At 39.1% G+C, this 24,674-nt stretch overlaps 4 protein-coding genes across 10 annotated transcripts in view; 2 read left to right on the top strand and 2 right to left on the bottom strand.

The window, feature by feature from the left end:
- On the top strand, positions 1–7,091 carry js (jiangshi). The gene is made up of 3 exons (XM_069053400.1): positions 1–191; positions 5,067–5,138; positions 5,185–7,091. The coding sequence occupies exons 1-3, from the start codon at positions 144–146 to the stop codon at positions 6,376–6,378; spliced, it is 1,314 nt and encodes a 437-aa protein (XP_068909501.1). The 5' UTR covers positions 1–143; the 3' UTR covers positions 6,379–7,091.
- A 266-nt stretch (positions 7,092–7,357) lies between these two features.
- Positions 7,358–9,946, bottom strand: beta-PheRS (phenylalanine--tRNA ligase beta subunit). The gene is made up of 10 exons (XM_069053399.1): positions 9,766–9,946; positions 9,640–9,695; positions 9,418–9,578; positions 9,025–9,364; positions 8,650–8,829; positions 8,424–8,599; positions 8,084–8,372; positions 7,821–8,034; positions 7,609–7,770; positions 7,358–7,561 (listed from the first exon to the last, which is right to left on the bottom strand). Exons 1-10 carry the CDS (start codon positions 9,821–9,823, stop codon positions 7,410–7,412), a joined length of 1,788 nt encoding a protein of 595 aa, XP_068909500.1. The 5' UTR covers positions 9,824–9,946; the 3' UTR covers positions 7,358–7,409.
- Positions 9,947–10,035: 89 nt separating this feature from the next.
- MED4 (mediator complex subunit 4) lies at positions 10,036–11,186 on the top strand. 2 transcript variants are annotated; one of them, XM_069053402.1, is made up of 3 exons: positions 10,042–10,312; positions 10,366–10,886; positions 10,941–11,186. In XM_069053402.1, the coding sequence occupies exons 1-3, from the start codon at positions 10,245–10,247 to the stop codon at positions 11,111–11,113; spliced, it is 762 nt and encodes a 253-aa protein (XP_068909503.1). In that variant the 5' UTR covers positions 10,042–10,244; the 3' UTR covers positions 11,114–11,186. The 2 variants fall into 2 exon arrangements, with proteins under 2 accessions (XP_068909502.1, XP_068909503.1); XM_069053401.1 differs by having other exon boundaries at positions 10,036–10,312; positions 10,366–11,186.
- Positions 11,187–11,491: 305 nt separating this feature from the next.
- Positions 11,492–24,674, bottom strand: part of mAChR-B (muscarinic acetylcholine receptor) — a 40,958-nt gene continuing 27,775 nt past the window's right edge. The window contains exons 3-6 of one of the 6 annotated variants that reach the window (XM_069053397.1): positions 14,961–15,361; positions 13,776–14,821; positions 13,337–13,490; positions 11,492–13,264 (exon numbers count right to left, since the gene is read on the bottom strand). In XM_069053397.1, coding sequence (XP_068909498.1) covers positions 12,888–13,264; positions 13,337–13,490; positions 13,776–14,821; positions 14,961–15,361 — 1,978 coding nt within the window. In that variant the 3' untranslated portion in view covers positions 11,492–12,887. Of the gene's footprint in view, positions 14,822–14,960; positions 15,362–24,674 lie in introns of all 6 variants that reach the window. The other 5 variants (XM_069053395.1, XM_069053396.1, XM_069053394.1 and 2 more) reach the window with 5 other exon arrangements.

The raw sequence follows: 24,674 nt of genomic DNA on the forward strand, positions 1-24,674 counted from the left end.
CTAGCGTACATCTCCCTTCTCTTGCTCGAGCCTTGTGACCTGGTGACCTCCCTTACTCTCGACCACGGCTCGTCTTCGGCGAGTTGTCGGCGTCTAGTGGAACGTGTTGTATCGTAGTGAAGTGTAGACCAACGGTACTTGCGATGTTGCGGCTTTTTGGAATCGTTTTCTTCGCGGCAGTCAGCGCACAGGTATGGGCCAAGTAAAAAATTTTTTCTTCACCAAAAAAATTCACAAAGTTGGTCTTGCAGTCCTGATAGCGACACATCTTCCTAAAGACACTCGTACCTCAAAGAATTCATTTGAAAATTTTCTAAATAGTAAATAGTTAACGCTGACATTTTGAAAATTTGTTGGATGGATAAAAGGTACTTTCAGTCAATATTTCCAATTTATTTAAATTACGATCGTTAAAATGGTTGTAAATTATAAATTGGCACAAGATGTGACGCGCAAGAGTAAATTAAAGCCATAAAACGTGTGTTTCAACAGAACATGTACTGTCATAAATTAAGAGAATTTTTTCCAATTTGCTCTTCTCTTTGCGAGATTTATCGATGTTATTTTGCACTAAGGGTGAAGAAATTTGATCTTTAGCAATCACAATCTAGATTCGTCGATCTGACTAGAAAAACTCACGACTCGAAGAGTTAAAAATATTTCATGAGGTACAGTTAAGTAATATATTTTTAAATGGAAGAGAAACGACACTTTAATATTTTTAACAATTCAGGTTAGGATTTAGCTTTGTCAGAGTCAACAAAATAAAAATTCTCTTCTTAATTAAATGACATTTTTATGCAAAATTTCGTCTTGACACATTTCGTTCCAATTTTATTTGTGGATTTGGGATCCATTAATTTGGCGACATTCAAAGATAATTACTTTATATGTCAGGGGTAGGTTAGATGTGTCATTAGCCACGACATAAGAATAAGATTGTCATAAAAATGTTGATGTTGCATCAACAGTAACCTTATCACTTTTGAGGTTGGTTGAAATTTGAAGATTTTACATCGACTTTAATGCATTAGATGTGTCATCTAGAATTTCTTAATTTGCACATTGACATGCAAAAATGCTAAATTCGATCACCAACCACATATTACACCGATGTAATAGGAATAAATCACCTGTCGACGCGAAGCTTTTTGAATTTTAATGAACGAGAGACGTACAAATTGAGATAAAACGGTTGTAACACATGCTCGGATGAGTTTCAGCTACATCGCAAAGATTGTGCAATCCCCAATACAATTTTCACAATGTCGGCATTAATTAAAAAACGCCCAACATCCATTCAGCAACTCGTTTATTATTATGCACAATTAGTTACCAATTGGGAACTCATTAGCCGTACAAATTTCTTGCGTTTACTTTAAATGCAAAATTTTACGCTAAATTATGCTAGAACGTTTATTATAACCTCAAATAGTTGATACTTAAATGCGGTTTACCATAATTATAGCTTTCGTAAAAACTGGGTTTTTAGGTACTCGCTACAAAAATTTTGTAATTCAATCCTTTCAATTTGCTGCATCGTTAGCGCAACTAAAACAAATACCACATTCTAAAAATATTAACAAAACGTCGAACTCGCACCAACTATCTTTAATTGCTGCTTTCATTGTTTGGTAACGCTTGCAAATTTGCACTTTCAGGAGTGACACTAAAATTGCGATTTGAATTTACACCAAACTGACATTTACCGAATCTCGACGATGATTTATAGTAGGTAGTTATTATAAATCACCGAGATGAATAATCTTTGGCAAATTATCACAATATTATTGAAGAGTTGAGTGTATTTGGGCATGAGAAGAATCATCACTTAGAGAGTAACTCATTGCAAAACACCTCCTTTAGGGCAAAGAGGTGAGGTCAATGCTATTGCGTTTTTATATGCGTTTCGTGCACTCCAATTTCTACATTTTCCAAATTTACAGTTGTTGGACCTGGAAACAACAAGAGCGTGTAGCGGACGTTTAAATTCGGCTAAAACTATTTCCTCCACTTTAATGCACTTCTCGTGTAAACAAATTTAAACGATTTTGATATGCACAGTTATGCACGAACCGCGAAATTTGTTGTCAGTCATGTACCAACTCGCAGTCTCTTGTTCCTTATAAATATTTGATTTTCATAAATTATGCAAAGTGTATGTAAGGTTCAAACAGTATTTTCAGTTGTGTGACGACATTGGCAACGATCTGGCTACGCTACGCAGATTGAATGAGCCGAAGTAGTAAATTCTTAGACCAAAATTAACATTTAGAGAAGACAATAAAAACAATAAAATAGTTGGTGGCATTTTGTGTAACAGGTTTAGCGATCCCGTCCTAATACATATTTATATGATAGATTAAACATTTTTCTAATTTAACGTTAGACTAACGTTCTGGATGACTAAAAATATAATTTATTCTGCATATTTATGAAGGCCGCAGTGGTCATCGCGTATTTTTCTTCCGAATTTAGTGTGCGTAGCTGACTAGCTGGGATGAGTAATTTCGTTGGCAATTTGTAAAACACCTGTTTTATCGTTCACATTTAGACTTTTCGATCACAAATTGGTAAAATATTCGCTTATTCATCATCTCCACACAAACAAATTAATTAGGAGTGAGGCACACAACTGTCATTATTTCTAATCTGGTGGGTTTTGTAAGCTGCAGCGAGTAAAGCCGTGACCACCAGGTGTCTAAGCATTTTTTCTAAGTGTTAAATAATTTTCGTGTTTTGAGCAAAATTACGATCGATTTAGCGCCCACATGTGCCAAAAATAGCCCCGCAAGTGAAAGTGATGGCTTGGGCGATGCAAAGATTCAAAATTGGAAGTTCCAGTTTGCAAAATTAATTATATATTAATTAATCTTTCAGGAAGCCTGTTACTCGTCGCTTTTGATTGTGATCGGACTGCTACAAGTGCCCCGGAGCTTCCACGTTGAGATTAAATAATGAATTTGCATACTTATCTCGTAGAAAACTTTACTACAGATAATTGTTACAATTGTTTAAACATCCTGGGCGCATTTCAGCATTGTCGCTTTTTTGTTTTCGAGTTATATAATTATTCAAATTTCTGTTACAAACAGAGAAATTTGTGGCAAAATGCCAGTTCCTATGTACAGCTCAATTATATAACAATTAGTTTACTTCTCACGAAAATTCAATACGTATCGACGTAAGCCCACGTGGAAAAATTTAATTGTGGGTCACGTCCATTATATCATTATTCGACATTTTGTCCTTTATTTTCAGTTGTTTTCAGCAGGAGAGAACAGTAACAGATCAAGATGTTTGTCGACTTGTTATTGTTGTGGAAGAATGTTGTTTCACTCGGAGAAAAAAGCAAATCAAACCAAAGAAACACGTAAACTTGTTGTTGGCAAATTAGAAACGCCAGATAATTAATACAACAATTCTATTAAGAGATTATCTTACATAATTATACCGTGACCTTTGTAATACACATAATATTTTTATTTTCTTTGTTAATGAGGTCCACCTCCTGTCTCGGCTAAAATAAAATGCTGATGAGTCTTCATTTGAGTTGGTGTCAAAACATTTTGCAATTTGTCCCTCGACTTTACAAATCGTCGCGGAAATTGTTAAATTGTTATTCACAGGAGTGAAACCATTTGTATTCCAATATGGAGCGGTCCCAATTTCGATTTCCAGAATTACAATTTCCTGTCCCCTCAAACTATAAGAGCGTGCGACTCTCTGGAAATCGCGACCAGATCTCGCCTTTTCCAGACGTATTCATCATCTCGCTTTTCCAAATAAGCGATTTTGCGAAGGCTGCAGCTGACCTCATCGCAAAACTCTTTTGTCCTATTTGTTCCCATTACGTCTTTTTGTAGATTGCGACCTTGCTCACGTAATAGGGCATCTTCTCCGAGAGGGAAACGTGAGCTGGAGATGCAATCCTGCTCCGACTTCTCACAATTGTGTGGAAACGAAAATAACAAATTATGATATAATACTCGTTGCCGGTAATTATCGTACTCGGTGTTTTAATAAATAATTCAGGCGGCATTACGGACACTCGGTATTCCGCACGACGTGTGCGGCGTTTCCGCTATTTCAGCTAATTCACAGGGGCGCGAAATTACAATTTGCCGCCGCCGCTGCACCTGAAGGTTCGACGCGAACACAATCTTAAGCAAATTAACAGTGTATTGTTCCCAGTTTGTTTTTTGCTAAATGAAAGTTCAAAACTCGCCTCAAAAATGAAAGTAACTATCACACTCCACCAGTTCTTTCTAAGTACTTTTTGACTGTCTCTCTCTCTCATTACCTATAATAAAAACGATTTAGAAATGTAATTAATCGCAGACACGAACGAGTTACAAAAGCCCGAGCAATAATCTGCTGCAATTTTTTATTTCAAACGTGGGTAATGACTAATGACCAACACAAAACTTTAGTATCGTGTGGATTTGCCTTGCGAGGCCACGCCCCAAAACCGGATTTACACAGCTCAAAATTAATCGTGCAACGAATTGTACTTTGAAGATTTTCTACGACCTCTAGATCTTCTGCGAGATCTGAAGTGATACCAATGCCGGCGAAACCTCGCCAAATCGTGAAAATTAAGGAAACACCCAGTTGTGCACAGGCTTAAACAAAACAAAGCTTCCAATTCTTTTGTGTAATTTATACGAATTAACAACAGTCTGGTGTAATAATTGTAAAGCATTGTGTACCGGTTTGGTGTACGTTACAGGACCCACTGAGGTGTGAAGATTCGAATCAATATAAATTCAGCCGCCATTGCGTAACTCTATTTCGGTTATGTAAATATCGGCAAGTCTTAACCTACGCAGACTACGGAATTGACCTATGCAAGATAGAAAGGTAGATAAGCTACTTGAAAGATGGTCTTTGTGCATTGAATTTACCTCAAAAAACCAAACAAAAGTGTCTTGAGTCGGTTGTGTAGAGAGGTCATGAACAATAGTACCTTCTGAAGGGTACTTTAACAAGTTTTATCGATTAAATGTACGGTGTGAATTGCACAAATGCTACTGGTACCAAGCACTACTACTAATTTTGTCCAGGTGCCCAAGACGGGATTCTCTTGCGATGGCAGAACCACCGGGTACTACGCAGATGTGGAAAGTGGATGCCAGGTGAGTCACCACTTGGGAATTGCTCTGTTTCACTCGTCTGTCATAGGTGTACCACATGTGCGATGGTTTGGGACGCCAATTCAGCTACACATGTCCCAACGCGACTCTCTTCCAACAGCGAATGTTGATTTGTGACCACTGGTACATGGTCAACTGTAGCAAATCGGTGGATGACTACACCGCCAATTTGAGAATCGGACACAAAGAAATGCCCTTCGTTGACGACTCGGAGTCTAATCCGTACCACAGGACCCCAAGACCTGACCTACTGTCACACCCCAGTCAGTCCGAGTATGATATTATATATCGCACAGGGAGGGCCCAATTGGGCAACAATCTCAATTTAGTGGGTGCGGAGTCAGATTCAAAAAACAGTACTCCCTCAACTACTGACGAGCCAGCCTATTCCTTGCCTAGTCATTGGTCGACTGAGTACAGCCAGCACTCTACAACGAGTAAGCCAGATGTAGCTAAGGACAAGTTTGTCAGCTTCAGCAAGAAGAATTTGGACACGAGTAGTACCATCAAGGGGAAACCTATCATTGCGATTAACACAGTGACTGACTCTCCTGTTGTTAATTACAAATCGTACTACAAAAACACTACTCCGGTGTTCCCCAAGACTGTGGAGGTAGATACTGAGGTACCAGATGCTCTGGGTCTGCTACCACCGATACCATATCTTGCAAATGGTACCAAAACAACCATACAAGCTCCTGTCAGGTCGAATTTCGATTTCACTACTGCGGTTCCGGTGAATTTTAAATCCGATTTCAAAGCGACAACACCAGTGTACCCCAAAACCGTTGATATCACCAGTGAGGAACCCAGGGACGTGGGTGTGTTGCCTCCAAGTGACGGTACTAACAGTACAGACAATAGTACCAGTAGCACTCAAGACCTACCGGTACCTACACTCAATTTGGAGTTTGAAGCGCCAGCTATTGACCCAAATCCTGTTAACAGGAGTCGCGAAGAAGTGGAAGTGTCGCAGCCATCCAAGTTTTATCAACCTCCGAAATACGAGCCCGATTTCACGGAGCTTCCAAAACTGAATGAGGACACCAAGCAGGCAAGAAAAGGGGGGTTTAAGGCGCTGAATAATAACGAATGGGAGGATTTGAGGAAGAAGTTTTTCATTCCTGATTATGAGTTCCCGTTGGAGACGGTGTCGAGGCCTAGTTATGACAGTGTGTTGACTTCGTTTCAAGTTGGGAGAGCACCGTCGGAGGAAAAGTGATTGAAAGATTTTTTCAATTGGCAATAAAAATGCCAGGAGTGTACAGTTTTTCGCTGTGACTCTGACGACTTTGAAACTTGGTTCAGGTATGCTTGGGAAATCTACACAGATGTTGTCTGATTCACAGTGAAACGAACTGTACTTTGTGATACGACAGGTAACGAAGTGAAGTGCGTTATCAGTTCTATGCAATGACTAGACTCAGAAAATATGACAAACGTTTTGGGATATGGAATAATGTTTATTTATAAATGTGTTTACACAAATTTCTTTACATTCAGGGTCACTTCCTACAATTAAGAGAACATTAGTCGAAGTCTGATACCAAAGCGAACGTAATTAATTATCATAATTACGATGGGGTAAATTGTATGGAAATTAAAATGTTTTAAGCTGTAACAATCTCAAAGAAAATTATTGTTCCATGTAGTTTGTAAATAGTTCCATTAACAGTAGATTTTAAAAAAATCGCAGTAAGTTAATTAATGTTAATTGCTAAAAATGTCTCGTTGTCATTATATGACTTTTTGTGTACATAAAGTATATAATTTATTCGCTAGCTTTAACGTGTAAATTTTTTATAAAAAAAATAATTTGTAATTAGTAGGCAACAGAAGTGAACGACTTTGTAACACATATGTTAACATTGTCGTCCATTTTTTAAATCAATTTATGTGTGCATCAATACAAAATACAAACATAAATAAAAATTATTGAAATTTTTATTTAAATACCTACCTAAATCTTCCAACGATAAAATTTTATTTGATTTAGGATGATAAAAAGTCTTCACACGTACCTACAACAAAGAACCTTGGATTCGTCCATTTATTTTCAACTTTTAGTAGTCTGTGCTTTTAGTAGTATAATTTTTTCCACTTGTTAAGATTGCGTAAGTATCTCCACAAAACAAAACAAATATATTATTTGGTTCGGGACGACAAAAAGTCACAAGTCTACACACGTACAATAAAAGACCTTGGATTTCATCCATTTATTTTCAAAGTAATAATTTAACCATTACAATCGTTTTAAACAAACGGTTCAATATTGATTTCCACACAAGAACAAGGATTGTTAAGTTCGAATTTATGCAGAACGTTTGGATGGAGAACCCCAACCTTACCAATATCATTTCCATTACAAATAATCCGTGCACATCTTCCTGCGAAGTACGCTGGATCTACAATCACACATTAACATCTCTCCAAAACCGTCTTGACTACCTACCTTCACACGCCTGCAAATAATACCCTTTGGGCGTCTTATCAGGATTCCAGGGCACCTCCAGCAACATCATGATCTTGTCCAGCAACCCATGCACCACTTCAAAACCCGCATTCTTGTTGCAATTAACGGCGCAAATCCTCCGTTCGTTGCGAGCACCGACCTCTGAAATAACCACTCTACCCACAAATCGCACAAATATTTTCGCAATTTACCGGCGCTGGGATCTTTGATGACGACGTCGGACACTTCAAAGATCTTGATCGGCAAAGGCATTTTCTTGTTGGCGGCGATAGTCTTCAGAATTCCTGGCAGCAGCGTGGTGCGGCACACTTGAAATTCCAGAGTTTTTGGATTGGAAATGTGGACAGCGGGCACCTCTTCGATCGATTTGAGCCCCAATTTGGTCGAGATGTCATCTCGTGAACACTTAACCGACACGCATTACGACCGATTAGGTACAAATATTCGTTATTACCAGAGAGAAAGTCAACGCTTCCGTGAATCCTGCTTGGGCGATGGGGCCTCGGAGCAGATCCGACAGCTTATTTACCGGCGTTTGTTCCCCGATCGTGTTTGTTTTCGGTAGGGTCCGAGGGATTTTGTTATACCCGTAAGCTATGGCGACATCTTCGTAGATGTCGCACGGGTGCATAATGTCGTGTCTCGTGGGCGGAATCGTCACTTTGATACCGTCACCGTCAGATTTTAGTTCCGACTTCAGACACATCTTATTCAACAACTTCGTTATGCTCTCAGGTGATTCACTTAAATTTACTCGATCAAAAAAAAACAAATACAATTTGTACAGTAGAAACCTGATCCCAATTACTGCATTAGCTGTATCTGCAGAGATGACTTCGTTACGGTACGACAAATCCGGGTAAAATTTCGAAGTACCGTCGACAGTAATAACTTCGCAAGCTTCAGCTGTGAACTTGTCTTTGCAATATTGGCTGAACATGCATACCACGGTGTCGACGACAACTCGCGCCTTGAATGGACTGTTTTTGTTAAATTTTAAAAAAGTGTGGAACTCCTTACTTTCGTTAAGTCAGTGGCGGTGCATTCGATCAACACATTTTTTGTGTTCAAAGTGATCTTTGAATGGTCACCGTTTATGATGGGTGGAAGGGAGAGTATCACACCGTTACTATCCAAGACGAGAGGGTAAACAGGACTGTCTTTTATAATAGGCAAATATTGTTTTAACTGTGCGTGAGTCTAAAAATTAGCAGATTTAATATTGTTACCAAATACGCGCACGTGTGTCAAAAATACTTAAAACGAGCAATGTATGTTTTGACGATACCGAAATTTTGATATCGCAAAATAAACAAAAGTTACGCAAGTGTTACATTTGAAATGATATTTATGTTGCATAACAATAATATTCTAGTTGTTTGAGTGGTAACTTACTGAGTACAAGTCCATCACTTCATGGCCATTACATTCTTTAGTCTGATTGAGTGGAACAAACTTAAAATCAGTTGGTGGCTTAGCATCATAATAGAAAGGTCCTTTTACTGTATCTAGATCATGGGTGCCAATAGACACCAGAGTGCGCTTTCGGCAAATATTCTGATGCAATTTTTCTTGCAAGTCAATGAAACTATTATAAGAATCTTGGGTGAAATGCAAATTTCTCAAAACTGCTCCTACAATGTAAGGCCTGACTCTAGCAGTGTCAGGTTTTACATAAATTTTCTGAATACTGTCTGATGCTGGTTTAATACACTTAAATAGTGGTGGGGGTATTCTAAAGGGTAAAATTAATTTTAATATATTCTTTTTGGGGCACAATAAACTCACTTTCCCTGGAAAATGCGAATTCCAAGTGTCAAACCTTCCAAACAGAGCAAATCATATCTGTTTGCTGGAATGTCAATGCGGTATATGACTTCCTCTGACGCTGCCGCGATCAATGCAGAGTCTTCACCTTGTTCCTTACTAATCATCTGTTTTTCAGTTGTCTGGAAATTTGAATAATTGTTGCATCATACTTTTTTCTGTTGTGACTACATATTTACTTACAACTTCATCCAGTTCAAGTCCAAATTCGAAACAAAGGCGTTGGAATTCATCGTCGCCTACAATTATTTAAAATAGTATGAGAGTTCTGGCGACAGAATGTATAGGGTTATGTTGATGAAAACTTACTATAGGTCTTTCCCAAAGCTTCGAATAACAAATTTCGCTTTACTCCGATAGTTGGCATCTTCACATGTAACAGTTTATTGCGAAAAAACGGGTTTAATTGTCGGTCAGAAATGCAAATGATGAACACGTTTTAGTTTCACCGGTGACAGAATGACAGATGAAAGCTGTCATCGGTCAATAATGAAAATGAATGACAGATGAAAGAAATGAAAGTGTCAATTATCAGTGTTGGCAGCCCTACAATAAGCAAACTCCGGGCGATTTGTATTTAAGCACCTTGACAATCTTGACATAACAATGACATAACCTATAGTAATGTCAGTGGTTGAATTGGGTTGAATCCGTTTTTCGATAATACAAACACAGTTTTTCGTTGTGTGTTGGTCATAATACAAGCGTAATATCTATAAGAAGTAAATGAAATAATTGAAAAAAGCGCATTCTGTTAGTTTGTTAAAGTAACAAAAAAACTCATAAAAATGTCTTGCCAAATGAGTACAAAAGAAAAACTGTTGTACATAATAGACGATATCGAATTAATTTCCAAGTAAGTATGCAATAAAATTTGTGTTAAACGTATCTTCATGTTATCACGTTTAGAGAGATTATTGAAAATTCCATAGCCCCAAAACATCTGAAATTGTCAGGTCCAGAGTATGCTCAATTGACAGAATTATTGGTGGCGAAAAATAATGAACTTAATGAAACTCTCAAATTGGCTGCAGAGCAGGCCCAAATCGATAAAAAAATGGACATTTTAAAAGCTGAAGTAGAACGCCAAGATAATGACATTAACCATTTACAAAAACAACTGAAAGAGGCTGAACAGATCCTGTCCACAGCAATCTATCAAGCAAACCAGAAGCTACAGTCAATTTCGCGCGCCAACAAAAGACCTGTTTCTTCAGAAGAACTCATAAAATTTGCGCACAGAATCAGCGCTTCTAACGCCATCTGTGCGCCACTGACTTGGCAGCAGGGGGATCCCAGAAGACCATATCCTACTGACATAGAGATGAGGTTGGGACTTTTAGGGAGATTAATGAGTGATCCAATCAATGGACACTTGTTACAACAGCAGAACAATTTGTCAGACTTGCACAGACAAGGTCATCCAGGTGGTAAGTCACTTGTCTGCTTGGTGTGTACTAGTTGGACACTTTTTTTGTTAACAGAGATTCCAGCCGCGCAACAAAACCAGTTTGCGTGGCATCCATCAGGTGAGATTCACATGAGTGTAGGGCAAGGGAGTGTGGCAATGGATACAAGAAACCATAAACAAGAGACTGAAGATGTTGAGGTTATGTCTACTGATTCAAGCAGTAGTTCATCCAGCGATTCGCAATAGTGAGGGAGTTGTATCGGTATTTTTTATTTGTTTTAATATTTTTCAATAAAAAAATATGTCTTGACTCTTGTAAGTCACGTCGATACTTTATTCTGTTGCCTTTTAATGCAAGGGAAGGGTAATGGTAATAGAATGTCCTTCTCATGCGCAGGTGTATTTAGGGTTGCCTAACTGTATCAACACTAGTGAACGTCCATGACATCATTGTAAGCTAAACTGTTGGAAATGTTTAAAGAAAAGTTCTCCACATTCATCAATCAAATTTTCATTGGCATCAATATGTCTCGATATCATTTGCGGCAAACCGTCTTTTGTTTGATTGATAATGGAAATTTGATTTTCTTTGGGATAATGGTAGAAAATAAAACAAGCTTCATTGTAATACCAACGTCTATTATTTGAGTATCCTCTACAAGCAGAAAGTGATTCAAGTTATTGATTTTTGATGAGATCCACGTGAAATAATTATTACAAAAATTCTAACGTTGCGTCAAAGAAGCAATACAGCGTTTTTTACCTTTTAAACGTCGAAACAACAAATCCTATTTCGCAATGAGTTTGTTGTTTTACAAAATTTTCCTAATAGAAGGTACAAATTTACTAGATTAGATGATTTTGATTTTTATTTGTTATTTTTACTGGATATGTGAAGGTTTTATTTATCACAGGGTCATAGTGATAAGTTGCAATGTTTTAGTCTTTGTAAGAAATCTGACAGAACAATCGCGTTTAGAAGCACAAAACTCGGAGTTGGAACTGATAAAAAGCAGAAAAATAAATCGATTTTCAATATTTCCTCATTATTAATGGACATCAACAGTGTTACAAGTGGTGACGAAATTATGAATAAAGAATGGAGAACATTGATTGATAATGCTGATAGGGTGTGTGGAAATCACGCATAAAAAATATATTTTCGAAACTACACAAACTCTTACGTAATACAATTAATTATTAAATGTCGTAATGTGAAAAACCTAACGGGTTTGACACTTATATAAGGGTACCGATGTTTGTTTTTTTGCTTTTTAACAGTTTCACTCACGACAGCATGAAATTGCTAAGGTAAAGGTATCACAATGCACTTATATTTTTATTGTAGAACAGCACAAACATCTCCTAAATTTCCCAAAAATAATAGTACTTTTAACCGCACAGGATTTCAATCTGTGTTTCATTATCTAAATTGGTTATGATATTTTTTTATTAAATTCCAAATAGTTAAAATTCGAATACCAAGAAAAATACTTTCATTTTTAGAAAAGTAGTCGTTTGTCAACTAGAACACGGTTTAGGGGGCTCGAAGGGACGTAATGAGAGTAGGCTGGTAGGGCTCAGTACAGCAAACTGTCATTACGTGAGCTTACAAATTAATGGGCTTACACTTACAACTTTACAGATATATACAGTACCACATTTTCCGAACTGTCAGAGTAATTATTACACGTTACAATTACGTATTTCTAAAACCTGCGCGTTTGCTAATAAATTTATCAATGACTAAAGTACATTTTGCTAAAGGCGTGTATTTACAAAATAGTAAAATAATTTACTGAAGCTTGGGTCCCGCGTAAAACCAGCGTGGTACCTCTAATGAGCTAATTTAGGATCATCTATAAATATATTATTGTCTTTTGGTAATTATTGACCTGAATGTACGCTACGCACGAATATTATAATAATAATATATTTGAAACAGATTCGTGGGATAGCTGAGTACGATTGATTTTTTTTTTTAATTAATACCTAATACGAAATTATCGCCGTTACATTTTTACGTCAAATGGAGATCACCTTTCAAAATTCTAGTAAATGTCTTTTTGAACTGCTGATTGGCGAGGGCGTAACAAAACGGGTTCAGGGGGCTGTTTGCGTAGCAGAGAAAGTAAGAGAACATGTAAACGTGACCGTTGACGCACGGCGGTTCCGAGCAGAAGCCCTCCACGAGGGCGAAAATGTGATAGGGCGTCCAGCAAATGACGAAAGCCCCAAGAATGAAAGAAATGGTTCTCAGCGCCTTCCTCGCTCGATTCTCCGACTTGGACTTCTGCCTTCCAAACCCCCCGAACGGCACCACCGCCTTCTTCTTCTTCCCCTTCAGTTTCTTGCCGATATTCTTGACGAAATCCCTCTTCGCGCCATCGTCCGTGTCTGTTTTGGCAAATGTTTTATTTCTGCTCACCTCAACTATAGTAGTGGCCGCCATGATCGCGGCTGCATTACCTGTCTGGCTGATCGCGGACAGGCCGCAAGGAGTGCTAGGGTCCGAATCTCTCGCCCCGTCTACCGACAAATCGCACACGACGGAAGTGATAGGCCGGTCAGCGCTCAACGTGACTTCCGTGTTCACCTTTTTCGACGACCGAATCAAAGCAGTCTGCAGCAAAGACGTGTTAGCAGCGTGGGGAGGCGACGAGGGGGGGCTTTCGCAAACGGGAGAGGGTACAACTACTGAGCTCTCGTCCATGTAACGCAGGTCGGCTCCGTCGAGGCCTACTAGAACATCGTACGTGGCTTGGGGTTTCACGTGCAAGCTTCGGGGGCGCCCCGTGGGGCTGCTCTGGAACTGCGCGGGGGGCGGAATGATGCTTTGAGGCGCGGGGGGGCATTTCGGGGGGGCTACTGATTCGTTCGGGGTGGGCTGGGGGTTCGAGCAACCTACCGTTGAGTTCTCGGTCGGATTGTCTGTGTCTAGCAAGCTCTGCTCCGAGATCTGCGGAAGAGAGGGGGAATGCTTCTCGTTCGCCGATTGGCCCGGCTGGGGGATACCCCCGTTCACACGGTTGTTGTTCTCGAACATGTGGAGGGGGGCGCTCGTCTGCACCACTATCCCTACTATGGAAGATCGTTTTTTCGCCATGGTCGTCTGAACTGAACTGTCTTCGTCTGATTCGAACGCGGGACTGCTGGATCGCTCCGACTTGTCTTGATCACCGCTCGACAGTTGGGCTGGCGGAAGACACAGATTTCTTCTCTCCAAATTGTTAGTTTCAGCAGTAGTCGTCGTGGTCGTCGTGGTGGTAGTCGTACTTTTGTTCGAACTTGTCCTTTGACTAGAATCCGATCCTTGCACTTCCTTCACTGCCAAACTGTTACCTCCCGTTTGATTGCTAACAGCGACCGCTGTGATTGTCTGGGGCTTGTCCTGACTCAACAAAGTACTCTGTGTCTTCGAAAGACCTATTCCTGCTGCTCGTCCTGCCATTCCAGACATAGCTCCGGCGCTCAACGCCACCATCGATTGCATCTTACGCTGTTTGGCTTCGCTCTTCTTCTGCATGTCGTAGGCGGTTTTGTAAATGCCTCCGTACAAAATAAACAAGACTATCAAAGTCGTCCAGTAGTAGCCTATGATAAGAGCAGTATTAAAAATGGGGTCCTTGAGGAATTGTACGGCGCATTGTCCCGGCAACAGGTCCCTATAGCCGATAAAGTGCTCCCAACCAAATATGCTGATAAAGAATAACAAAGCTGGGATTATCCACGTGATGGTGACCATCCACACCACTCGATTCTTCGTCCTCCAACTCCTGTACTTGGCGGCGATCTTCACCGAACAAAATCTATCGATCGTTATCAGGAGAACGGTGTATTGAGACACCAGACAAACGGTGTAGTCAACAGAAAGCCACAAGTCGCAGAGGAGGGGCCCCAGGTCCCAAGACCCCATCAGAACGTACACCGTGTAAAACGGCATAGAAACTGTACCTGGAACGCAAAACAAGACAAATTATTTGGAAACTTGTCCGGAGAACGGTGTGGGAGGAGCCACAAATTGCTCGTGAATCATATGTACGGTAGACCACGTGACGTCCACTTCTGATGCAAACGCTGCGGTTTAACTCACCTATGAGCATGTCCGTGGCAGCGAGGGAAGCAATGAAATAATTGCTGGGTTGTCTGATGTTTCTGTCGACGATGAAGGCCAGCAGAACGAGAATGTTCCCGGCAACTGTCAAAATGATGCACAGTCCTAAACAAATTGCAATTAAAATAGTTTGCCAGAGTTCAAAGGGCGGCAGGGGTGGTGTTACAGTGGAAGTCAAATCCAAAAATCCCGAACCGTTTTTGGTGGCATTGGACTGGTCCAGCAGGTCGATGTTAGAATCATTGCCTAGAATGTTCAACGGATCCGCGTCCCAAGACTTAATCAAAGTGGTTGAATTTAAAGCCTGCGTGCATTCGGTGAACGACAAAATTCCACTGTAGACAGTTTTGCAGATTTTCTCTCGTTGTCTCTGAAGTTTCCTGCAACGAACGAGAGCGAGCGGTGAATTAGATTTTTTCCACCGGCCGGAATTTGGCCAAAAGTGAAACGTTCCGCTTCGATATGAGCTGTGTAATATCTATTTGAGGTGGAGGAGCGGAATTCCGGGACGGTTTGCCTTCATTACACGAGCTACTGAGCGAACGGCTTCATTAACGTCGACTGGTGCTTATGACGCCTCTTCCTAACGCAAAACTTTGCGACCGAGCGATAAGGTGGAGGCAACGCGTTAATTATGACACAATTTTTAATGAAGGTTCGGTTATTGAATTCCACTGTACTCATGCTAACGATCCTCCGCCTCCCAAAAAAGACCAACTCATAATACGATCCGTGTCACGATGATAAATTGAAACAACAAAACGATAACGTCTAGACGGCACAGTTCTAAACCCAACTCTGGATGCACCGCGGATTTCACTTGGACGACTCTTAAATGTCAAACTCTACTAAAGCGTATTTCAGAATGACAAATACGTCATAGCTCCTGGAGTTCTTTAGCCCACGTACTATTCCGGACACGGAATCTTGGCCAACATTTTTTTGACATTTCTAAAATAAATGATGTAAACCAATTATCAGCATCATTAATAAATGACAAATATTAAAAATCACTTTGAAGTTTTTATTCTGACATCAAAAAAGCAAGGAAATGGCATTATCGAGTCAAAAGTTAGGTTATATTCAATAAAGGCCAGTTCACACATATTTGTCAGTTAAATGTCAGTTATGGCCAAGATTCCGTGTCCGGAATAGTACAGTGTTACTCGTCTATCGATTGAACCAACGCGAACTGTTAAACGTGAGAAGCTTCAGGTGTTCTGTTAACACACCATTGGCAAAATTTTTCAAAATTTCCAATTTTCTAATTCTTAGTTGGCAGCATTGCTGTGCGAGGAGGAAATTAATTAGTGTCCTAGATTAACACGGATGAGGTGGTACTGAAATTATCCGCGCCACACTGAACACATAAAATGTCAATAATAATTCTGCTTGGACGATCACTCCGTTGTGCTCTTCTTTTCGCAAGTACAAAACACCGTAAATTACTTAATTAGCGACATTTTAAATTTCATTTGTTACGTAATTACACCGGTCGGCTGAATTTTCGCCCGAATTCAAAAAATTTCATTTTAATAAAACGCCCGCAATGTAGTCGAGTACTTTTTTAATCCGCCATCGAAATTTAATTTTCCCCGCTGTCTCTATTTTAAATGAATAAGCAAATGAAAAATTCTGAGAAGTGTTCACGCTCCATTTCGCGAGCAATAAAACGGACTTCTTATCCTAATGAAACTGACTGTTTGCCTTTGATGCAGATAAATTTTCGAATGGAATTCGATCAAAGTCCGGATTAATTGTTTGACGGTTGCGGAAAAACCAGTGCTAAGTCAAATTACCGGAACGTACTCGAGATGCTGGCCGATATCTTGTCCAAGCTTCAAAATCTAATAAGCAATTTGGTTCGGAGATTATGACGTTAAGATGATGATGTTGGGGGGAAAGTGATGACTTAAATGCGCTTCGGGGGTATTAGTTACTCCTGGGAAATATATTTAGGATTTCCCTCTTCAATTAAAAGCGGCTTCCCCTTGCATATGATTCTTCCAATCGTTATTTTTATAGTCGCGTTGCCATTCAAGATGTGAGGTCCTTCTAAATACGCAATAATTTTTCACCGCATCCGTACCTCAAAACCCTTAGTTTGCAAGAGCATACCTCTTGCCAGTAATTACCATATTGACGCTCTATATTAAAGCCATTATCTGATATTGCACATTAATCGAATATCGATCGCACTTTTCTCTAAGATGTGCTATTGTTACAAGCCGATAAAGCTTGCCTTTGTACCCCGTAGAGACTATTTCGAAATTAACAGAGTGACAAGAATTAAGACCTTCACTCTTCTTTTTATTAAGCTACGAAATACAAAAATAAATTAGTCGAGCAAGCGTCTCTTACTGGACAGGTCGTAACATTTCGTCCATTTAATCTTCATTTCGTTAAAATGTTAACCGCATTCAGTGTTATTTGCCAGTTGCATCGATCGCCAAGCGTTTGCACAGTAACATAAACATAACTAGTCGCTATTAGCTAGATTCAATCCCTTTATAAAAAATTAATTTAATCTGTTACGTGGTGACATCTCAATTAAGATGGTCGCCTAAATGGAGTTTGATTTATCTGCACCCCATTAAACTTAATTGCAGTTACTGTTGTGCAATTACTGATCTGTCGGCTTTGTCCACATTAAATAATACCCATCTTGATTGCGACGCGACAAAGTTCCAAACCAATTCCACTCAGAGCCATATCTACACGATTTTAGAATAAATTTCTCAATCATCCCTTCTTTTTTTTTTGTTCCCACCTTGAACCGCATTTCGACAAAGTCTTTACAAACGACAAAGTTTTCACTTGTCTTGACTCATAACTTCTTTCAATCGATTAATTGTGCGCTTGGTAGGTGTCACTGATCGTGAAAACCTTGTTCAATTTAAAACAAAACCAACACAACTTGTTGGTGGAAGTTTTTCCTTGGGAAATTATCCCGGCGCATCCGCCATAAATGTCATGTCAAATTACTGTCCGTTGTGCGAAATCAAATTGGACTAATGCAGCATAATTAAATGACACGGACAAAAGGATCGCTTTCCAGTAGAGGTGAGTATGCATTTGAAACTTTGCCGGATTATTAACTAGAGAATTTCATTAATTTATTGTTGCCGAACAACTATGTTGCGGCTTTGATCCATTAGAGAGCAACAGTTGCTATCGGAAAAATAAGCTCACCCTCATTTAATTAGTAGTCAGCTAATTAACTGAAAAATGCAATTAAGACGTATCTTTGTAGGGAGAAAAACAAGATGTCTAATAACCGTTTTAATAAAAGAGAGTAAACAGAGCGTCTTAATTACTTAACTCGTCGAGTCGCAGAAAAGAACACCTCGATATGGACATATTTAGTAATTGTGATTCAACAGCGCAAATCCCTTTACAGTTTCATCCTCTAATGTGTTGCTCCAAAGCAAACAGCGACCTCATCACTGTGGAGAGCGCGTTTATTGCCCATGTAGCAGGCAAAGGTTGTGTACCCAACACCAACTAACGGATTATTTTACTTTCGAATGAGACAATCTGATTTTGCTCTCTGAAAACTTCATAATTTGCCCCCCCGGAATGAATTATTAATGCGGTTCTCTGCATTCAAATCGACGAAGAATTAGCTCCGACAGGAACAAACAAAAAACCCGCGTTTCACTCCATTAATGCCGAGAAATGTATTGTTTTCGGTAGGTCACGGAATGCGAAGATGCAGCCGGTCCAACTTTACTATGCAAATTCGATCATTTATTTAACGGAACCGACGTTTAATTACCTTGCCTCGAAAAATATCTTTCATAAAGAATTCACCGAATTAGAGGCTAAGTACACCGAATGTTAGATGGGTAACGTAAATATTCGCGAAATTGCTAACAAAGCACACAGTGGATTTTAATAACCAGAAGCTTAATACAGGTGGTGGTTAATTTTCTTGGGGAGGTAGTTAATTTTTGTACAGCGCACCAAGCTCCGTGTAAGATTAATTGGTGCACGACAATAGATAAGCTCGTGTGGTTTCTTAGGGAGGTGCGCTTTAGAAGCAAAGAAGCGATCAGTTAGCAGCTAACTTAATAAAAAATGTCATCGAAAGTTACTAGAAATTTTGTTCGGGGTAGGCAACCAAACATACAATTATCCGAATATTTTAAATTGCAGAACGAACCTTCGTTAGAAAATATGTGAAAATTTGGGGTAGAACCGATAAGGCTTGTCTGCTTGGACACGACAATGAAGTGTAATTGTAAAAGCTAAGATTGGAGGCATATGGGGTAAGGTGACAAATGACATGTTTGGAATTTTTTACGAAGAATATTTCATTATAGCTTCCAGCAGATCGTGTAATTCGATAAAATTGACTTATTCGTAGGCGATACATGTAATCACGGCGAGAAATTGGAAATCAGTTTTTCATGCAGAAGCTGTAAACTGAAGGCGGAGTCTGGAGCATTACTCATTCAACAAAAGTAAGGGATCCAGACGGGATATTAAAAACAATGGGATAACAAAACGGTTCGTAAATATTTTAATTTAGGCAATTCGGCGAGCGGAAAATTGAAATGATAGATATTGAAGGTTGCCATTTTGACAGGTGCCATTCTTTCAACGTGACAGTTCAAATGACAGCATGCGTGCTACCGAGCACAATTTAATTGGTAGTCTGAGTAAGGGTGTCAGTGCGACATCATATTGTGAAAATCAATCCGGAAAATGAATATTTTAGGGGATGTTAGAAGAGAACGACAGATGAAAGCGACGAAGAGTCGGGTTTAATTTTTGCGTCGTCAAGTCGAAAAATGAACAAAACTTGCACAAACACGTAGCGCTCGCCGGAACAAGATTTAGCGATCCGCGTACGTTTTGTTGCTTTATGGATGCCGTTCTGGGCCGCATCCTCCTAATCTCTCATCGCAAATAACCAGTCTGAAGATGAATCCGTCTGCAATCAAAGTTTAATTCGTAGGGTTCCGTGCATATTACCGAGTTTCATTCAACACTTTACTTATTCACCGCTCATTGTCTGTTTTTCGTCGGACACAATCCTTCTCCTCGCTTTTTCCAAATTGCAAACGGAAAATTAGATCATGTCGATCCGACGGAAAATGGGCCCCTTTCCGTTTGCAGAATCGATTTTTAACGTTGTATCGGGGTATAATGTGACGAAACGCTATTGTTCGAGCAGTAATAATTGATTTGTGAATATAATCCTCTTCAATATACATGACAACTCATTGTTCCATTCGCTGTAACACACGTTTCAGACTAGTGTTTGTGTATTATGTGGAAACATGCGAACCCACCTAAGTGACAGTTGATGTTCATGAAAATTCCGTTTCTGAAAATTTTACTTGAAATTCAGAACGCTGTTTGCCTTTTCATTGCAATACGTTCCAGACGGAGATATTGCGATGAGATGCAACTACTTTGAATAAGAACTAACAGTTAATTAAAACCGCAGCAGTCGCCGAAACCTCAACACACAGCGATAATGTCGGATGCGTTAGAGGCAGAAGTGCAAAAAGAATTCTTCTTTTTGGGTAAAAGAGCGTATTTTTGACGCAAACGTTGACCACCAACGAGAGAGTTAAATTTTATTTACCGTTGCTCTTAACAGTTTTTGTTAAGTACGTTTGCGTCATTGTCGGTTTGTATACATTTTAAAATGCACTTTCTTTATTCCTGAGAGAATACAACAGCTCGACTGATAACCAACTTTGAAAAGATAAAGTTACCGAAGTAGAATGAATTCTAAACTTTTGAACAAAAGTAAAATATATCCTATTAAAATATAAAATATCCCGAAGTGAACGTCTCCCTGCAGCAGCTGTCAAACTAGAGTGAAATATTTTTCAGAGTTTCTTTATCAGTTTCCTGTTTTAATGCAGCAGTGGTAAAATTAACATTCATGTGAAATAGTGACAGCAAGAGTTATGCACATGATTGATTATTATCAGTCGTATCAGAGACATAAACAACGTTCAAGAAGCACTTTCCACACGTTTTTTTGTTGTTTCTATCATGTATTATTATGTTATCCTATACATAGTGCGATTGCTTGGTTGCCTAAAAACAAGGGGTTTTAAGATTATCAAATTGCCAGAAATGATAATTAAAATTAAATCACTTCACAATAAATTTCGTCCGTTTAACTGATTGAAAAGTGAGAAATAAAACTGTTTTTATTGTTGCGAAAGTAAAACTGTGATTGTGTTAAATAAAATAATAAAATAAATAAATTGGTGTAAACAATAATAATAAAACAATAACTGATATCGTGTACGCGACAGTCTCGAAAAAAACTCTTTTGCTTCTACAGGGTGAGCAACAATAACTGTTTCAGTTGGCAATAAAAAAATTTACATGAAATTTTCAAGACTGTAAATTGTACCTATTTCGGTTTTATTGCACTATTGACAGCTGGTATACATTTCATATTTAAACGTCTTGGTTTTTGTATTCTTTTATAATAAAATGGTTTTCACGTTGGAACATGACATAAAAGTCACCAAAAGTCACCAGAATTTATTGCCAACTCAATCAGTAATTGTTGTTCACACGGTACCTATATAGAACTAACTCGGAACAAGTGTGAACTGTCAAATGTCAAATTGACAATCTCGGAAGAGGCGACAAAAATATGTCAAAATCAAAGTATGATTATAAATGAAAATTTAAAAAAGTATAGTCGTTTTCAGTGACATCCGTGCTGTCACTATGACAGTATGTTGGCATTATTTGCTGTTTCAGTTTAGTAATTTTGAATTTCCTAATTTGGCAATTTAGCTTGACGCGGCAAATTGACAAATTCAAATTATTTTCTATAATTTCAAACAAATCAAAGAAACCATGTAGTCTGATTTGGATTCCGAGGATGACCTGGTTTAACCATGTTTTTCTCCATGTTGAAGACTGAGTTTTATTATTTGTTGTTGATGTTTGACGAAATAGCAATTTTCTTTTACCATAACCTCAATTTCTTGTTTGACATTTTTTTAACTAGGATTTGCTTATACTCTGAATCCTGGTTATGAATTGGTATGTACAATCTGCACAAACATATTAAAAATGACACTGACAGCACGGATGTCGTTGAAAACGACTATATGTAGATTTAACTGTTTTGTTTGATCTTGTTTCATAAGGTTATATTATCTTTTGTGACTGGTAAAACGTCAAAAGCTCAAGGTACAAGACATAAAAACTAGCGAGAGCTTGTTTGGAACGGTTGAACTTATGAAAGAATGATGTTGCAAGCCAAGAACTTGCATTCTTTAATGAATTCAATTATTGCGTATTGAATGTTGTTCCACCTACATCCTACACCTTAACAATACAAAGAAGTCGGTACATTTTAAAAACATTAAACACAGTCGAGTCGCGAGACCTCAGAGAGGAAAACATCATGTCCTCATTCAAATTCTGCACAAGACAACAGAGATACACTGAGAATAATCATGAGATAAATCGCGGAAAGTCAGCTTTGCAACTTCATACAGGTATAATCACATTACGTGCGTTTCGTCGGAGTTGTTTCATGTTGAAAGTCGAAATATGTTGCTCAAACTGATTTGTTGATCACATATTTTGTCGGGTTGACATTTTTCATCGTCGGTGTGTATAATTGCATTTGTGGCATTTCACACGTTGATTCGAATAATATCGATTTGACGAATGTCTGAAACGTAAACCGCCTTTGCGGTATTTCACAGCCGTGGCAGATCTCTTTTAGCCTCTACGGAAAGAATTCTTCAAGTTGCAAGTAATTTAAATTCTATTTGAAGACTACTAACAAAAAGTCCGAACCTTTCCCGAGGCGTATAGAGCAGCACCTTTTATATTTTACTCTGGTCCCATTCAGAGAGCGACGTAGCGATATAAAATATAAATGAAGGTGGATGAGAGATATCTACTCCATACCGCAGCCCTATCGCAATCTGTAACTGTAAAATATGCACCGGTGCATCATTTTGGGTAGGTTTATATCGAGCGTGGGGCGTTAGTTACCGACTTGTGTGCTGTTGCAGCGCCCTAATAAGCCCTACGAAAGTTTTTGCGCTAATCTTGCAACTTTAATAACTAGTCAAAAGTTGGAAGAAGTCCCGAAAGGAGCGTGTTATTAAGCGTGACGGAGTTACATCCTGTGTAACATCGCTCTCACAATAACACTCAAACCTAACGAAATTACGTTGTCGCGGCTCCACATCCCAACCTCGACAGTTACATAACAGCGATGCAACTGCGCTGTTTCCGTGACATTTCCGCTACGTAACAATTAGATTTTTTTGCGAGACGAACAAATAACACTTACACGTGACCTGAGTGCTTGTAAAGAGCGATTTACATAAAAGTGACGTTAGTATTCTGGCATAAAATAAACTCGAGCTGTTATATAAAAATATATTTTTTGTGGCACGGGCACTTGTTCACATTATACGGTATCACGAAGGGGTGAACGGTGGTGTGATGGTTGACAATGGAGATCAGACACAATGCCAGTGCCAGATGAAGATATACGACAACACATACAATAGTTCTCGACCAAACTGAGAAGCTGGAAAAGCGAATTCACACAATGTGAACCTGGCTACAAATGAACACTGTTCACCCGCACAACATTATTAGTGTTGCTACAAGAAGCGGTTTGTTATCAAGACAAGTTTCTATTTTTGAACCAATCACCGGAGGCCCTTATTGTGCCCTAACGAGATCGGCGCCTTAAGAGTCGACGTAAATTAAGAAATATCAAACGAATTTGAGTGTGTAGATATGCAAAGCGGCGAGAGGATTTTTTTTTTTTTAATATTGTGGAACTGTAAAATTATATTCGACACGCCAATGTACATATACAACGTGGAATGATCAATAAAACTGAATGTTGGTTGTTCCCGAGGGACCGAAAAATAAAAACCGTGAATACAGAAACCGACATGAATTTGAAAATAGTGAAAATGCTTCATTTGGTCTTGAGTGCACAACAAATTGTCAAAAATGACAAGTTTGGATCTACTTCGCGGCTTACGTGTCTAGAATATCTAGCATATCTATATTCGGTCGTAAATAACTTTTTTACCCTGAGATGTGGGTGAGGGTCGCCCCTTAACACTGTTCAAGGCCGCCACAATCGCCAATCTCCTCCACGCAACTAGAGAAGTTCATGTTTACTTAACACATTAAGATGCGCGAGATCTTGTAGAGCCAGTTGTAATTTTTTCGGTGGGGCTAACTTATCGTGCTAAATCATCACCACCCTCGCCTCCTGTTGGTGGCGACAACACTCAAATCCCCAATAAAAGTGTAGTCTTTACAAGTGCGGCTCTTAATGAGCAGATCAAATTTAGCAATTCGGCGGGGCAATTATTGCTAATTAGAGGAATCAAATGAAAGGGGCGCCTTTCAGGACGGATCAGGTTACCTGAATAAGAAATTCAATCGATTTTTGTTATCACGGTGAATTATTAGAAGTCTTTATTGTTGTAAAACGAAGCCCCACTCGAACACCAGATAAATCACTTCTGGAGGCGGCTTGCTGCAGCAATCTCTTACACATTTTTTCGGCATAAATTCGGCTTCTTTTAATTCGGTCGGCTTTATGGGCGGCGTAATTCTTGCTTATCTCCATCAAATGCAAATGTAAATTGTTAATTCCCCGTCGGCGGTGGTGGCGGTGCATTGTCGCCTAATTTACTAGATCTA

The sequence above is a fragment of the Tenebrio molitor genome, chromosome 7 (assembly GCF_963966145.1).
Source record: "Tenebrio molitor chromosome 7, icTenMoli1.1, whole genome shotgun sequence".
NCBI lineage: Eukaryota > Metazoa > Arthropoda > Insecta > Coleoptera > Tenebrionidae > Tenebrio > Tenebrio molitor.

Coding starts and splice junctions, on each gene's coding strand:
- js (XM_069053400.1), top strand. CDS start 144: ATGTTGCGGCTTTTTGGAATCGTTTTCTTCGCGGCAGTCAGCGCACAG. Junction 192..5,066: donor TCGCGGCAGTCAGCGCACAG/GTATGGGCCAAG, acceptor AATTTTGTCCAG/GTGCCCAAGACGGGATTCTC. Junction 5,139..5,184: donor ATGTGGAAAGTGGATGCCAG/GTGAGTCACCAC, acceptor CGTCTGTCATAG/GTGTACCACATGTGCGATGG.
- beta-PheRS (XM_069053399.1), bottom strand. CDS start 9,823: ATGCCAACTATCGGAGTAAAGCGAAATTTGTTATTCGAAGCTTTGGGA. Junction 8,830..9,024: donor AAGTGATGGACTTGTACTCA/GTAAGTTACCAC, acceptor GCTAATTTTTAG/ACTCACGCACAGTTAAAACA. Junction 8,600..8,649: donor CCGCCACTGACTTAACGAAA/GTAAGGAGTTCC, acceptor AGTCCATTCAAG/GCGCGAGTTGTCGTCGACAC.
- MED4 (XM_069053401.1), top strand. CDS start 10,245: ATGTCTTGCCAAATGAGTACAAAAGAAAAACTGTTGTACATAATAGAC. Junction 10,313..10,365: donor GATATCGAATTAATTTCCAA/GTAAGTATGCAA, acceptor TATCACGTTTAG/AGAGATTATTGAAAATTCCA.